General features: G+C 38.8%; 1 protein-coding gene across 3 annotated transcripts in view; it reads left to right on the top strand.

Moving 5' to 3' along the window:
* The window catches only part of runx2b (RUNX family transcription factor 2b), a 30,382-nt gene extending 18,234 nt beyond the window's left edge, over positions 1 to 12,148 (top strand). Inside the window, exons 6-8 of one of the 3 annotated variants that reach the window (XM_058378508.1) lie at positions 3,875 to 4,048; positions 5,021 to 5,182; positions 8,093 to 12,147. In XM_058378508.1, the coding sequence (XP_058234491.1) occupies positions 3,875 to 4,048; positions 5,021 to 5,182; positions 8,093 to 8,580 (824 nt within the window). In that variant the 3' untranslated portion in view covers positions 8,581 to 12,147. Of the gene's footprint in view, positions 1 to 3,874; positions 4,049 to 5,020; positions 5,183 to 8,092 lie in introns of all 3 variants that reach the window. The other 2 variants (XM_058378509.1, XM_058378510.1) reach the window with 2 other exon arrangements.
* The last annotated feature ends 5,538 nt before the right edge of the window (positions 12,149 to 17,686 follow it).

The raw sequence follows: 17,686 nt of genomic DNA on the forward strand, positions 1-17,686 counted from the left end.
TTAAAAACCTGTCCTGGTGATAAGCGATGTCTCATATTAATTAATACACAGAAGTCTGAAATTCATGAATTTCTAAAAGCGGTATATTGTGCTTAAACAGCAGAGAGTCGCACTGAATTCTTGCATGTGAACTCACTTAAGTCAGTTGCAAAATCATTACGCCGCTCAGGTCAGCTAGTTTAGTTGTTCTGTTATTCTTTCTCCTGTCTTTGGCTTTTTCTCTTCCTCCATCTGAGCTGTTGAATTATCACTGTTAGTCATGATGGCCAAACATGCTGATGTAGGAGTTAGCAGGAAGGATAACCACAGATGAGATTTAGTGTATTGCTATGACTCAGGTATAGTTTTCTGCGTAATTCGGCCTTTTGCTGTCAGAAAACATGTAACAGGACAGATTTTATCTTGGTATTACCTTGACAAACTCATAAGTATTTGAGCCTGAGCTCTGAAATCAGGCCTGTGTCAGCTGGAGGTTATATATCTTACCAGTAATGTTTGGCTGTGGTCCCACTGGGCCAGTCAAGCATCTGGAATGAGTGTGTCCGTGCTTCCGCTGCATGATTGGACAGGGAAGTGTTGGCTATCGAAAATCTCACCCCGTTGTCTGGGAGATGATGGGAATGTTTGGGACTTTCCCCCCAGCAGTGATATCATCTGGTTTCCTGACTCTCTTAAATACCTCCACTCATTCAGGATCACTCCCTGTCCAATTCCCCCTATACCAGCTGACAAGACTTGTTTCCCACTCCACATGGTGTCTAGAGGTGTGCTGTGAAAGAAAGAGCAGGCACATTTTGCTCCTCAACTAATACATTGGAAGGATATGCCCATATAATTTACATCATTATATCATTTTCACTTATTTTATAATTATTGTGGTACAATATGTACTTTTTTTTGATAATGCTTCTGCTGTGCAATTATAAATGAATTGAACTCCAAGACTGTTTTTCTTCCATTAGGGGAAATTTAAATTAACAATTTACTTTCTCATCACCAATTAAAATGAAATAGTCTTTGGTCAGTTCTGTCTTCTATGGCAAAGATAATAATAAATAATAGTTTGAAGTGCTGTCAATTTGAGTTGTCTTGAACCTGCACAATAAATTATAAATATCACCATAACTCCATAACTGCACTAATATATGTAGTTATAGCACACTGATGCAGTGCAGACTTCTTCTGTTCACCCTTTCTGCTGTTTAAAAAATAAAATAAAATACCTACCTAGTTTATCAGTATGTTAGTAAGAAGTGTACATACAGTATATCGTTAAGGCACTTTTTAGAAATTCTAACCAATATGAAATTGCTCTGAATCCTTTTATACATTTATTTTTGCCATATTTTGGCATAATGTATTTGGCTCATGTTACATAATATCATTTGGTGTGACCATCAAGAAAAGATCATTTTATGCTTATCTTTTAAAACTTTTAATTTAAATACAATTGAATAACAAAAGGTGGCAGTATACAGCAATACGCCAAGGTTCCATGGCAACATGAATTGTTTTTCAGCCCTTCTGTGCTGTTTCCGTATAAAACCGGCCTGGATGTGGGACGAACTCAAGAAAACTATAAAACTGAATTTATATAATTATGTAAATCAAAAAACCCCAAAAATATCATGTGGTGCAACTAAAAATTACACAATGTGACTTTTGTCTATGATAAATATGTGTAAGCCACTGCCACTTTTTATACTTTTTATACTCAATTTGTGGACGCAGTACTTTATTACGATTCATTTTTTTGGAAAAGACTTTTATGCATTTTCTGCATATTTAAAAAAAAAATGAACATTCATCTATCCATCTTCATTTTATCTACATCTTAACCTCAACACAGTATTATGTATCACTTTTATTCATTTATTTTTACTGTGCAATTAAAACCAGTGGCCTCTGTTCTGATTGGCTTCTCTGTATTACATCAAAAATACAGAGTATTCTAGGTATTTAGACTATTTAATCTAGGATAGTCTATGGTGAAATATTCACCGAATAGATGTGATGTGTGTGAATGTCAGTCACAACCATGAATTATTAAATGGCTGGTTTTGCAGCTTAATTTTTTTATCTATAGACTTAGATTGTGGGTGGGGAAAAAATGTTCAATCAACTTTTTAAGCATATTAAGAACTTAAAATATTTGGAGAGTAACTCACAGTTGAACCACATGGCTGATACATTTTGATGAAAAAGTGCTTTATTCACATAATGGCACATTCCAAATACTTTAGAAGTTGCCAAATATAATTCTTATATTTTAATTTTGTGTCATTTGAATATCCATATTCCTCAGCAATCCATACACCGTGCTTGATGGATGCTTCCGCTTGGTCTCCAAGCACAGGACATCACTTTTTATATGAAGCCTAAAAAATAAGCATTTAGAGTGCTCAGTTTTTACGTACTGCAGTTAATTTTAGTGTCAGTGCCTGTGCACAGCTTGTAGCTAAATAAATTACAGTGAATTCTTTTGGGGAAACAAAAGGCTTGTTCAGTGAATGAGGTTGGACTCTATGGCGGCTTGGGCTCCGAGTATGTCACCGTGCCCACTGGCTTTAGTTGCACCAATAGAAACTGAAGTGCGGCTTGTAAAGTCATACACATAACCTGGAGTATTAAATATGTACTGAATATAATCTGTCATCTGCTATAACCCTGCTTCCAAGTAATATGTCTACAGTGAAAGATATACTGTCTCTCTGTCTCTCTCAGTATGTACATGTCTTTTTGTTCTCTTCACAATGAGTGTAGTCTTGATCCTGTCTTAGTTGGTTTCTCTGTGCCAACTGGAACAGTTCCAGTTTCAGCAGGAGTTTTTCTCCCTCTCCTGTTTGATATTTACTTTACTGCCTTCTCTGGGAAGCTGGTACTGGCCTAGACAGACAAACAGCTCTGTTTTAATGGCCAAGAGGGCTGGGGGTAGTGCAACTTGGGGCCTCTCTCCTCTCTTTATCCCTCTTCTGCTATGGGTTGAGCCAGCACGGGGCACCTGTGGGCTCTTAAATGGTCTTGTTATGACTCTACCGTAAAGTATTTGTCAGTATGGATCCTTCCTGTCTGCAGATCCCACTGTACAGGTAGTAAAGGAAGGATGAGAGTCTATGGAAATAATGTGGTTGTTGGATTTTTTGTGACTTGCATGGCACAACATGTCTTTCACCTGCTTTAACACTGTAGATTAACAGTATGGACACTGTTGTAGTGGAGTATGGAAAATATAAAGCTCAGCAGGGGGAAGCTAAATGACATTAAACAGCTCTTTTGTTGTGGAGCCACTGATCGTTTTTTTTAAAGAGCAGTGATAGCCATAGAGTACGTGCTAAATTAATAAGACAAGCCGAACATGCCAGAGAGCCGAATGAAATGCTCATGCAGAAGGAAATGGAACACTTGTCCCATTTTTATCCATTGCAAGCCATTTGAGAAGGCTGCCATAATCCAAACGGAGGTTAAGAGTAAGCCTGTACCTATTAATACACATGGTGAATTATATTAGACAGCAGGTTTCATCAAAACTTTAATGAACTACAGTTCTTGTGCTTCAGCAAAACATCATATTTCTGTCACTGTGTTGCCACGCTGAGGAATTACTGTGTTTATATAATGAATAATTCAGAAAATGGCATAGCCCTTACTTGTAATTCATCTCCTTCTGAGGTATTGCAATAATATCTGCTATTTAGTAGTGTACTTCTATTGCCGTTTTAAACTGTATCAAAACTAAAAGATTTTGGAATGCCTTCTGCTTTGCGTAATTAAGATGACGCTATTTGTGGTGAACATGATAATGAAACAGTCATGCAGTGGCATGGCAAGGGTCCCAGCACCCTCAGCTCATGTGCTGTTTCGTTTAAATTTGCAGGGCACAGGCCAAAGTTGGACGATTCACCGAAGGCGGGCCTGTTCTCTGACCGTCTGAGCGAGCTAGAACGCATCCGACAGAGCACCATGAGGGTGGCTGTGCCAACACAACCCCCACGAACCTCGCTCAACACCCCCAACTCGTTCTCTCCTCAGGGCCAGAGCCAAATCTCAGGTATGGGCAAGTTCCTGAATTATTTCACTGCATGAACTAAATTCTCTGCAAAATCACCGTGGTACCTTGTTTTTACAGTGTAAATAATTAATAAATGGTCACGATCCTTTAATTGTATTCAACTAAGAAAAAGTATTTAGCTGTGCTAAAGTCACAACCGAAGTCTTAATTATGCCTCCAGCTATGTTTGTGGAGGCTAAAATAAGAGATGATTAGCAGAGAGTATAGTGCACCCTGTACCTAGAGAGAAGAGACACATATCATTTGTCTTTAATTACTGCTTTAAGCATCCTAAGCCCTGGGTATTGTTTGTAACAGCTAAGTCAACTGAGAGCACATACCATCATTCCTGCACCTCTTTCTTTAAGCTCTTTGTTTAAGGACAGTCTTCTTTGGATGTTATCATAGACTCGAAAGATAAAAATCTGCTCATTCATGAATAGGATGAATGTAGGCACACAAATACCCATATCTAGAGTGGAGCACATACAGGGAACAATAAGTGAAGAGAAAATAGATTAAAGATTAAAAGGTTTCTGCTATCAAATATGGTCAAGCACTGACGTCAGAGAAATAAATGAGCTGAACTAGCATCTGATGTTTGTTTTCTTGCACGTGTTAGCATTTTTAATTCTATTCCTATTGAAAGTTAGTCTTTTCTCCAATTCATTCTTCAACTCATATTCAGCCAAAAAAAATCAAATAAACAGAAATATGATTCTATTTGTTACCTAGGCATGAAGAAAAGAATGTAAATTGTTTTAAAAGTAGTGATTCATTTATTTTTACTCAGGTACGTTGCATAGCTCCTAAAATGCTACTTAAGTCTATTAAAAAATGATTCCAGCTCGGCCTGTATCTGTAATCTGAAACAAGACGTAACATTATCACTCTTATACACATATCCTATATACACAAGGTTTAATCTGTGGAAATAATGCTCCGTCTCTTTGTTTGGTCACACATGGTCAGACCCACGGCAGTCACAGTCGTCCCCTCCGTGGTTTAATGAGCAAGCGTACTCATCGTACCTGAGCCCCATGGCGTCCCCCTCGGTGCACTCTACCACCCCTCTGTCCTCCAGCCGTGCCACCGGCCTGCCTTCCATCAGCGACGTTCCCCGTCGCATGCCAGGTAACCTCCAGTCTCAGGCCCCTGCAGGTGTGGCCCTTAACCCTCTCCACCTCTGCTGTCAAGGCCTGGATGCCAATCAGCAAGACACATATGTTGAAATATTTTTTGTTGGACACCAAAAGCTTGTCCAGTTTTTTTTTTGGGAACAGGTTTGTCAGAGGGTTGTGCTCCCATTTTGAAATATTAAGATAAAAGAAATTTTCCCCTATGGAAACTCCTGTATCATTAACTCCTGTCTTATGGTGCATCAGTCATTTTTAGCTTTGAGAATTTAATGCTTTTGAGGGTTAGTATTGCATCATCACTCTTCTATTTTCAATTTGCAAATGATTTACTTGCTTCAAAGTCATGGTAAAAATATTTCGTTTCACTTGCTACTCAAGCTTTAATTAATTACAACCGCAACTGACATTAGCTTTCAGTTTTCATTGGCTTGTTCGTCTGAGGATGTGGAAAAAAAAAAACCCTTCTTGAAACGTCCACCTCCAGAGATTGATTGAAAGACCTTTTTTTCTGAAGCGGAAAAAAAAGAGATTGTTTCCGTTTTCCTCCACCGGTTTCTTTGATCCTGTGCCGAATATGGTTAATAACAGAGTAAAACATAATAACAGGCTGGTGGAAGGCAAATTAAGCAGCTTTATAGTGATTCGGTTCCGAAAGATCCTGCCAGGGAGCCTGAGCCCAGTTGGTGAATCTAATATGCTAATTTGTCTTGCCCTGCACCCACCCAAACACATACGTTTAAAGCTTATATGTGGGCCGATGACTTTCTCCCTCCAAGCACCTGTTTGAGCCGGGGCCAGGTGACTGTTTTTGAGGTCTTTTAAAAACTTTCCCTCCTCCCGTATTCCTTCTTTCTTGTGAGCCCAAAGCAACTGTAAGTGATTAAACAAGCGGCTCCCTGGTGTTACTGCTGCTTGGCAGCTTTTGGACGCCTGCCACCTGTCCTGTCAGGTTCGATTAGACTGGTTTGTCGGCCTGCAGCTTGTTGCATGGCGCACTCAAAGCTCTTGCTGCTAATGACAGCTATTATCTAAGATAAGGGCAGTACTGTTTGACACATCCTGCTGCCAGAGAAGCAAACTCCAGTTCAGAAAATCCTCCTGTTAAATGCGGATGCTGTTGTCAGATATCATTAGACTCTGCTGTCATCTGAAATTGACAGTGTAATACTTGCTAAAAGCATATTTGCCAATAGACCAAATGAACCTTTGCTTATTGCCTCTTAAACATGGAGCACATACTTAGAGGTATGAACCAGCATCTGGTTTTGGGGTCCTGTGCTGTCTAGCATCAGTGACTGTTTAAATACAGCCCAAACATAGCCTTTATGTGTACATGTGTGTAAAAAAGGGGGGCTGTGCTTTTAGCTGTTCTGCCCATTATTCAGAGCACACACTCTCTGATGCCTGGGGCTAGAGAACCATTATTCCAAGAGTTTCAAATCAAAGAGGTTTAATATAAAAGGGGGAAAAATGTGTGTGGGGGGAACACTGTTAGCGAGTCCAGGACATGAGGGTCTTAGCGACAATTCACGCCTCTGCAACGCGCCCACACATAATCATAGTCCCCCTTAGCTTAGACATTGTGACAGGAAAGACGCCTAGTGATTTATGATAAGAGTACTGCATCTAGAAGGGGGTTTTGTAGGGGGCTGCCAGTGCCAAAATGGCCCATTAGTGGTTTCGTGACTTTTAAGGTTAACAAGCGAGATTGTGAAGGACAGAGGGCCGGGGGAACGGGGTTCTAGCCTGGGCTCCGAATGTACTGTATAAGATACCAGGAGCCCACATCTGAGGCTGAGACTGATTGTCTCCCCATGATGCTTCAAACACCTCACAAAACACTTCCAAATGTGTGACTGCTTATGCAACCTGACTGCGCTTTTAACATGGGCACACACACACAATTTACTGAAGCAATGCACATACCTAAGTGAACCCGGACCAGTTTAAACATGTGCAGACTCACATAAACAAGCATATAAATAAGGCTGGAAATGCGGACGCAGAAGATGAGAGGCGTATAACCATACACATGAATACACATACACACGAGCTGGTCTGAGAAAAAAGGGAAAAAATTAAGGGAGAAATCCATAAACATATTTAGCCAATTCAAGAGACATTGTGATCATTGTGCTGTGTTGTGATTCAGCTTAATGCATAAAGAGCACAATTTTATTCAGTTTTTAGAGAAAGCTGACCTAAGAGTGGCTATTAGTGTATACAAAACTTTAAGGTTTCAAACAAATTCAAAGTGGCCGTTGCCCTACATGATATATACTAATCTTTTATTCCCAGATCCATATGTTTATACAATGCCAATCCTGCCTACACACCTGGAAATCAAAACTAATATCCTTACACTAAGTATAGCCCCGAAGTCATTTTAATACCACAATAGAGTCACTGTAACACTACAGACAAGGACATCCCTTAGTGATGAATATGTTTTTATATGTTCTTAATTTGACTTTATTTATCTCCTTTTAAATGACCTATTATTATTGTATTTAATTCTTACTTAACATCTGGCGCAGTCTTTTATTGTTTGTGTGCAACCATGCTGCTGTAGAAACACCTGTCTGTCTGTCTGTCTATCTATCTGTCTATTAGTCTTTGCTGAAGAAGTTTGTGAAAAACTAAAATAGAAATATTTAGGTTATTTACTTTATTAGGTTTCAGTGATGTTTTTTCATTATTTCAAGTATAGCTAATTTGTGTATGTAAACACAAAAAGTGGAAGAAAAATCGAAATAGAATTTTATTTCAACTATTCTTCTCCACTTTGTTAAAATGTATGTCATCTGACGAATGTATTCATTTTCAGATTATTTTCATTTGTATGATCTGTGGAGAAAATGTGACTTTAAATAGTTTAAGAGATGGCGTACTCTATTGTGTGCAGGTTCCACAGATCTGACTCCTTTTCCTGGGCAGTTTGAACGCCAGTTTCCCGGATTCTCCTCCCTCACTGAGAGCCGATTCTCCAGCCCGCGGATGCACTACCCAGCAACGTTTACCTACACGCCTACACCTGTCACCACAGGCATGTCTCTGGGCAGTGCCCATTACCACACATACCTACCCCCACCATACCCAGGCTCCACTCAGAGTCAGAGTGGACCATTCCAGAGCAGCAGCACCCCCTATCTCTACTACGGGGCCTCTTCCGGCTCCTACCAATTCTCTATGGTACCTGGGGGGGATCGCTCACCCTCCAGGATGCTGCCCACCTGCACTAGTGCTTCCACGGGTGCCTCGTTGGTCAATGCCAGTCTTCCCGTGCAGGCTGATGGAGGGAGCGGTGTAGAGGAAGACGGCAGCCACAGCAACTCTCCAACTGTGCTCAATACAGCAGGGAGGATGGACGAAGGAGTGTGGCGGCCATATTGACAGAATTTAAAAAAAAAAAAAGACAGGACCATGTGCCCGTCAGGCAGGTGAACTCCAAACCAGACACATGGTTTTAAAGCACAAACCCTACCAGGACCCATGTCCTATCTTGCTGAGACATTCTCTTTTGCCTTGTTAATTTTTAATCTTCATCACTTTTGAGGAGTATTTATGGAACGAGGATCTTCAACAGGAAGTATTTAAATACAAACGCTCATGGCAGTTATTGTTATTTGTAAACCTGCAATTCAATATCCATTTCTCTGAAACCAGTAACTTATAGAGAGATAAGTATGGTTAGAAAAAAAAGCTATGAGTGATTTGTTAGTTCTTAAAAAGGGAAAAAAAGGTAGACTTGTTAGGTTTGTGTTGGATTCTAAAGCACTGAGCAGCAGTTGGTTTCAATTGAATATGACAAACCAAATTTGTTTTTTGTTTTTTTTTAGGAATAATTTTCTTCTTTTTAACTTAAGTAATTTAAATTATGCATATTTGGTGAACAGATATTGAGTTGTAAGTTATAAAGCCATAACTTAAGTAATGTATTTTGAACTTGATTCATAGACGGGATATTTTTGTAATGCATCTATGTTCAAGTTAATACTGAAATTGATATGTAATTTAAAGATACATTTTCTGTGCCTTAAGCCATTTCTTAAAATGTTTTTCTTCTGTGTATACTGAGATCGGTTTCCTATCTCTGCATATAATACGTTACGAAAGTTCTATTCTTATATCGCAGATCGTCTTGCCAGTTCGAATTATTGCTTTAGTGCTCAGTACATAAAGCTCCGATGCCGTTTCATATTTGCCTTCGAACCAAAAAAGGCCACGTTTTCTTGGAAACTCTTTATTGATTATACCATAACTCTTTCAATTTGTATGCATCCTGCTCAGATCTATCCATCAGTGTTAAACCCAGGTGTAAGCTGAAAACGGTCGCAGTCCATTTGGACAGAAATAGGGGCTTTAACAGAAAAACTACCAAAGCCTCTGCACATCAAGAGGCCTGCTGTGCACCCACCTGAAGACTGGATCAGTTTACTGGAGCTTAATGAAAGCCACACACACTATTTCACGACGTGAAAATACTCTTTATCCTCAATATGGTATTGCTCAGAGAAATGGCAGCTAAAATCCTCCCCATGGAACATCAGTGATTTTTGATATGTCTGAATTCTGAGTACAATTTAAGTACGTTTTTAGCTGATCGATACTTTTGCTGGAGTTTAAGGTTGCACAATGTTTTAGAAATTCAACCTATCCAATAACTTTGGTGGCTATTGATCCAAGAATCTCTGAATCTATGTCCATTTTGGTACTAATTCTGTTCTTAGTAGCAAAAAAACAAGGGAAATGTATTTACTGTAAGCTTAAATAGCACTCGTTGAAATTTTAAAATGTGTAATGTTGTGGTACGACAACCAAGCCTAGCCATTTTACATATTCCAGACTGAAGCTTTTATTTTTCCTTTCTTTTTTTTCAGCAATATGTGGGGTTTGGCTAATCCTCCATGCAAAGTTCTGTGCAGTCGTGCCAGCAACAATTAGACTCATCTTTTCATTTGCTTTACTATCCAGTGCCTTATATTATACACTGCACAAAAACAGAGAAATAGTGTAGAGAAATGGGTACCCTGTGTCAGATTCAGATGTATGCATTTATGAGTCTGGTAATGCTATTAAGCATGTTTCTAATGTTCACTTTTTCTCAGCGAGATAAGCAAAGCACTTAGTCATTTATGCAGTTCGATCGCATCAGTGTGCCACTCAACTTAAAGGGTTTAAACCGTACCTGGGATTTAAGTTTGTGTTTAGAGTTTACAGCTAGATTTTTGTCCGAGCGAAAAATTGAGACATTTGACACCATTTGTCATGTTCAGTTCTGTCAAATTAATGTCATTGTATGGAACTGAGTATCTGTGAGAGGGAGCAGAAATGAAAATTTGTTTACAAAATGTTTACAATATTGTGAGTGTAGATAGTTATTGTATGAGGAAAATATACCCCACTGCATTTGTGCTTATTATTCATTTTCCTTTTTTTTTTTTTTTTTTTTTTTTTTAATGTAAAATATTTAACCTCCCTGGTTAAGCTACCAGAAGGGCCAGGAATGTTGGGTGGGTGGATGTTTTATGAGCTAATTTCTCTTCGGAGCTTGCATGCTTTGCTTCACTTGCACAAATGTGTTTTATTTATCATGTTTCTGGCCTTAATGTTATGGGTCTTCCTTTGTTGTTAAACAATGGTTCTGACTATCATGACAACAATGAGCTAAATTGGCATTTATTAAATAATGTATATTGTACTTGTTTTCTTTTATAAGGAAAATAAAAATGATTGCAACAACTCTCTCCTTCTCCTGCAGCTTGCCACAGTGCCAGCGTTGATGCTGTTTTACATTGAGCCCTTTGCCACTTCTGTGTGCTTTTTTTCTTTTTTACGTTTTCCAGAGTGTACACACCCTTGACCTGAGGGAAGATTAATGGACTGCATCCATGCATCCAAAATCAAATCACTAAAAGTTTCATTACCTTGTCCATGAACCCTTCGGGAGGCTGGCGTTGGATCAGAGTGTAGGTCCCGGATAGTGCCTCAGCACCACTGTACTACATACTTCCTTGCAGTGCTCCATGGATCAACATTTGCTTTGGAGCGTCTGAACTGGCACTGTGCTGCTGGCTACAGCCTCGCCTTTGTCTCTTCGAAAACCAGGCCTCAGTCAAACCAGGCCTGAGAGACCGGGACTGTTCGACATTATTTCAAGACATAACAGCTGTAATCAGACTATGCTCCGTCTTCAAAACTGAGATCATTTTAAGGTGAACTGGGAGCTTTCCAGGGATTTCCCTGAATATGAAATGAGAAAGAAAAGTGGAGAAGGTTTCAGGTTCGCATTCCCCTCATTCCCATAAACATCTAGCAATTAGGATAATGACCTGTAGAGAAGAAACAAAAGACGGCTATATGATCTTTTCTTAATGTGTTTGGGGGGTTGAAGGGAAAAATCTTGGAAAAGAGTCAGTGCAGTATTTGAGCTGGCACTACATCGTATAGCGTCTGATAGAAAAATCTATGAGGGTTTTATTTTTGCTTGGACATCAGTCTTCGCATCTCTGCACACACAAGAGAAGCGAGAGAGGCCATACCCAAACCAGTCAACACCTCAGTGTTACACTGCCCAAGATAAACTTGATTCTGGCAAAGTCTCAGCCACAGATGGCCTGTATTAAAGTCCATTTGAAAGGGCCTCTAGCATCCACTTAGCACTACATGCTGCTTTCTGCTACGCAATATATGCTCTGGGCTATTACATAACATGCTGTGGCACTTTGCACATGAAATAGCACTGTGTTCGCTGAAAAATTGCTTTACATTAGCTTTTGCATATAACATCGCTCAACTCATTTCCTAAGCCAACTCTGATGGGGTCATGCCACTGTAACACTCTTGTGCTGAATGTGTTGTCTGAGAAGTAGCACGCTGACAAATCTGAAACTTTCTCATTTCTGTGAGCTGTTACTGTCAGCGGCGACCTGGGTTATGTTTGCTAGAGTGAAAATGTTTTCTGTGATTAAAATAGTGAAACTGTAAGAAAACTACACAGACGTATATATGTGTAAAAATCTACTTTTGGTAGATCATTTTCTACTTTAAGTGGAAAGTGTATGGCACTGAATAAAGTATCAAATAGCAATGAGCGTGCAAGAATTTAATTCTATTTAGAATTATTTTTATATTTGAATTATTTTTAATCTAGTTTTTTTTTTTTTAAATATTTGTGTAATTTATGTCAATATGTGAAATTTTTCACATGTCCTACAGTTTTAAGTGATGTCTCCTTTAATAGCTAAAACTATGGTTCTGTGAACACAAGATTGTTTTAACACCTGGACACTTTCTTATGCATGTGCACACAAGAAAGTCACATGGTGACCATATTACACAGTTGTAAAATACCCTCATCTGTGGTTTCTGTCTCACAAAGTTCCCAATGGGTCACTGCTAGGTCCAAGTGACAGGAACCCTGGCAGTGACTGACTCACCCTGGGACAACTGAATTATCCTAGAGCTGATTGTTTCTGATTCCCATCTGGAAGCTTTCAGGAGCAGCCTACTTCTCGCCATGAGGAGGAGATGCTCCTCATAAAACGGTATGTAATGGCAGTGGACAGGCATCCAGCCTGCCTGTAGGCCGAAGTCGTGGCATCCACCACTCAGTAGGCCAGCCCTTGTTTAGAGAGGTGGACACATGAGACACCTGTGAGAGATCTGAGGGCATAGCTCTGACCATTTAGGACCTATCCAGGGATAATGAGGTATGCTCAGGTGAATTTTTCAAAATGGCCATCTAAAGGTACTTTTTATTTTTTCTTGCCTTGGTTTTGCTTATTTCTTGTTTCTGAAATCTGTAGTGCTTCTTGGATTACAGGCCCAAAAAATCATACTCATACAAATCAAAGGCCAGCCCTGCATCCTGGCATAAGTGGCCTACCACCAGAAAGGCACTTGCAAACACTCACCCTCATCACATAGGGCCATTTTGTGAATCACTGAGAGGTGAGTTCCAAATTCAACATTCAAGTCTAAGTAAAAATAAGAAGTTGATAGAAATCTATAATCAGCTATGAAGGTCAGGTTACCTGTAGCTCTGACTGTAGTCACAAGCTGTTTTATAGATAGCTTCAGAACATTCATGAGCATGAGGTGAGATCAATAAAAGGACAGCCATACACTGGTAAGGATATGAAGTCATATGATTTTTTGATAAGGCACACACACATATTTCTATGAAAATAGATGGTTTGGATGAAAATAGAGCCGTAACACATACACTAAATCAAGCACACATGATGTTATAAAGCTGTTGCCACAACACTGTTGCTGCACTTTTCACACGTATTAGCTATGAATTAATCATGACATGTGATATGAGAACACCCTGTAATGTTGTACTTAATATTAAAACAGTTTGATCAAAGTGTGAACAGGGTGTTTGATCTTTGTGGAGTTTGTCTTGTTTTAAATAGCAAACATCCATGGTAGTGAAGCAATACACTGTAAAATTTATCTTTACCAGTATACTGAAAATTATAACTTTCTCAAATTACTTTGTCACTGTCTATCATTACAAAAGTATACTGTTACAAGCTTACACTCTTCTGATTAGGTTGATGTGTTGTTTTGTGAGCACCACTGTAAAATCAGAAGATGGAAACCAAATATATAAACCTTTTACACCATATTATACCATTTTGTGACACATTTTAACATTACTGCAATGGTGTCAGATATGTTGAAGCCATTTCAGTGATTAGATTCTAGCCTCGCATCCTCTAGAATCTTAGACTCGCATTGCTGTCACAGACTTTACTATTTAGCTTTGCTGAATGGCTGTTCACATAGCTCTGTTATCTGATAGATCTGATGAAGATTTCACCTATTGGCTTATTTATTTATTTATTTTTTTTAAATCACTTCAGCTCGACTGCTCCATCTAGTGATCAGTTGGCATTAATGCTGTTTCCAAAAGTCTGATAAGACATTAAGAGATAAGAAAAAGTGCCTGGTGCCTGTATGTGTTGAGAGGAATCTTAAACAGATTAAAGACTACGAGAACCATATTAGAAATTGTTTGTAGAAAATATTTGTTGGGCAAAGAAAAAAGATTTACTTTTAATTAAGTGTTTTTATGTTTGTTGTCCTCATTATTACATCATAGTTTTATGGTTGTTTTCCTTATTGTAAAGCTTAAAAAGAGTAAGAGGAAAATATTTAAGGTCTTTTGACACATCCATACACAAACTTTGATCGATTTTAAAACTATACGCTATTACACTGCACGCGAAACCCACTGCCCCGTAATTACACTAATTGAGAAAATCTTCTAATATCAGGACCATGGATAGCTACCAGTTAAACAATAGCTTTCTTTGTTGAGTCCTTAAACTGGTGCCAGGAGTCTCAGGTTATTCACCATCTAAACTGCTCATGATTGAGTGTTTCAGGCACCAGAACATTTGACAGGACAGAGCTCTGACTTGTGCCAAATATTCATGCAACACAGGCCTTTTCCATAGGTCTGGGCCAAGCAGTAAAATGTGAAATATTTGGACAGAAACTCCATCTTCAGATGTAGCCAGCCATAGTGGAGCATGGGCATGGTTCTTGTCAAAAAAAGTGGCCGTATAAACTTTTTGATGGGGCCGAGTGTTAATTGAGAACTAATGAACTGGTAACGCAAAACAGTGCTTCCAGGGGCCTTTTCTGATGACTGACATTCAGGCTTGGCGACACCATGCCAGTTATTTCTGATCTTCTGTTTTTGGAAAACGACAAAGTAATTGCAGCTACTGGGGTGTGCCAAAGAGTTTCATCAATGCCCATGTCTGCTCTTCGTTTAGACTCCGGCTCTGTCTCCAAATATCCCAAATCATGTTATTATATTAATGACAGATTTTATAGTTTATGACTGGAAAATCAAACATTCTTGATTTCCTGGGGAGTGTGCAGATTTTTATAAAGCTGAATGATAAAGAAAATTTTCTTGACAGCCTTGCAGCTGTGATGGCTTCTGTGGGTAAGGCTGAATGCAGAACCAACAGATTGGTCTCTTATGTGGAGAGATATACTGCGTGCTGGAAGACGGAGGAGAGGAACTCAACTGTCCTTACTCCTTTTTCAGGCACCAAGTCGTGTCATAAAAGAATTATAATCATCCCAGACATAATGTGATGGTCTCTGTGCCCACATCCCGCCACAACAGGAAGAAATTTTGGAAATGAAATGAAACCTGAAATGTCAGTCATGGTGCACACTTGATCCCAGGTTAAATACTAAGGATGAACATCTCTTTTATATTCCTGGTTTGAATCAATCACCTTTGTGGCTAAGTGATATACTATGCCTCATGACTCTCTGAGCACTAAATCCAAACACTACCTCTTTCATCTGCATTCAGTGCAAATAAAGACTCTTTCTGTGCCATCTCAGCCATCACTGATGTCCAGCGTGTGGATATTTTGCCAGAATGAAGCATTCTGTAGCCAGGGGTTCCTCTGGTTAGGTCGTCAACTCCATACTTAAGCCGCAGGCGTGCGCCTGTCATAGCACTAATCCCCATCAAATTCCACCACAAGTCACTCACACTGCAGACTCTGCGAAACTAGGCCCATGCTGAGGAAGAACCCAATACTCTCTTGCCGTATGAAAAGCGGATTTGGGTTTCTTCAACTTGTCTTAATAAAAATGATATCCCCTTTTATAGTGGAATCTTCTAGACTACGGTTCCGCAAGACTCTGTAAAATTAAGGACTAAGAGTAGATAATAAAGAAATGTTAATGGAAGACTTGGTTTTATATATTTTTTAAATTACTCGCATGCTTAAAAAGGCTTCGAAGAAAAAGCATGGTCTGTGAATTTTACAGATAGTTGCTTGGACTGTATTCTGCCTCATTTGGAAGTCACTTTGTATATATGAAATATACTTTGCAGCAACTTTTCCTCAGTTGATCAGTCTACTAATTAATTTCTGCTCTAGCCTGACTTATAGGCCATATTATTAAATGTAAACTTTTATAAGACACATTACATCAGTATATATGCACGCTTCCCTTTAGTATTTTTTCTCTGTAAGATGAATGAATTGTGTATTGCTTTGGTCCTGCAGTAGAAGTAGAAGTTGTTCATTCCTGGCTTAACGAGACAGATTATGTAGGACTAAATGAATCGTAGCTAAAGTTGACTGTATGTATATGCTGTTCCAGAAAAGGAGAAATTAATTGCATTGCATTAACAATAATAAGCAGAACTGACTATTACACCTGAATTAGCATTTCAAAATGTTTAACAGCACTAATCAATTTATGGTGATCATGTGGTAGTTTGAGGCAACGTATTCAATCACAGCGCAAAAAGCCAATATCAACACCCAGTGTCAGTGAAATGTTTATCTACCACCAAACCTCAGTGATGCTTTAGTCAATGGACTGTGTGCTTTGTCGCTGTTTATTCTGATTGAACTACTATATATATATATATATATATATATATATATATATATATATATATATATATATATATATATATATATATATAGTAGACAGACAGACAGACAGATAGATATGTTATTATTTTTGTTATTATTATATGATATCATTTCCATTCAGTCATCTTGTATGTCAAGTATTCTTGCTAAATTATATTATAAAATGCAAATATCGGTAATAAAAATATTCCTGCTATAATAAGACCTTTGGCTCCTATTGGACCAGCTCAGACTCACTCTGTTATATGTATGTACCACAAACTGTCGATTAATATAAACCAGGGGACAAGATATAATCAGTGTCTGTGGGTTGTCTCTTCATACGCATGGGGTCGGAGAAGCCGTATATCACTGGCGTCTGGGTAAACAGATAAGACTTTCAGCCCTGGATGAGCGCAGGACATGTTTGACATGCATGCCGTACTGTATATTATCCTGCTTGAAGAATGTTGAACGTGAGTGAAGAGATCCAAGGCGTAGAATGTTTAAGAACTAATTATGTTAAGCAGTGAGGCACAAGCCCTGGACATATTTTCTTACTTGTGTGGAAAAATATGGCTGGCTCCATTTATTTTTCTGCTCTGTTATTTCTGGATGGAGCTCGCTTCGGGTAAATAGTGCTGCTCCCTATTGTAAATCTGATGGGCGCAGGTCTTTGGAGTGAGGCTCTTTTGAGGAAAAAAGTAGATGGTTTGGACGTTTTTTCCACCCTAATGATAGACTAGAGGAACAAGAGAGCTTTGATATATAGCCTGGAAGTCAGTGTTTAAATCTGTTTGGGGTCATCCCTCTCCAACCTCACAATGAAAAAGACAGATCGACGTTTCTGAATGTTTAACAGACAGTGAAATGCAGATCTGTGACCCTGCTTAGCTTTACCTATTGTCTTTTCACCTTAACTATGCAAATTGTTTTCAGCACAGATTTTATATTTCAACCACACACATTAAACCTCATCATTCAATTCCAGTATAAGTTCCATTTCCTTTAATATAATCCCTATATAATTATATTAATTAGCAAAAATGGTGCATAGGGAAAATGAAATAAGGCAAGTT

The sequence above is a fragment of the Hemibagrus wyckioides genome, linkage group LG25 (genome assembly GCF_019097595.1).
Source record: "Hemibagrus wyckioides isolate EC202008001 linkage group LG25, SWU_Hwy_1.0, whole genome shotgun sequence".
Taxonomy (NCBI): Eukaryota; Metazoa; Chordata; class Actinopteri; order Siluriformes; family Bagridae; genus Hemibagrus; species Hemibagrus wyckioides.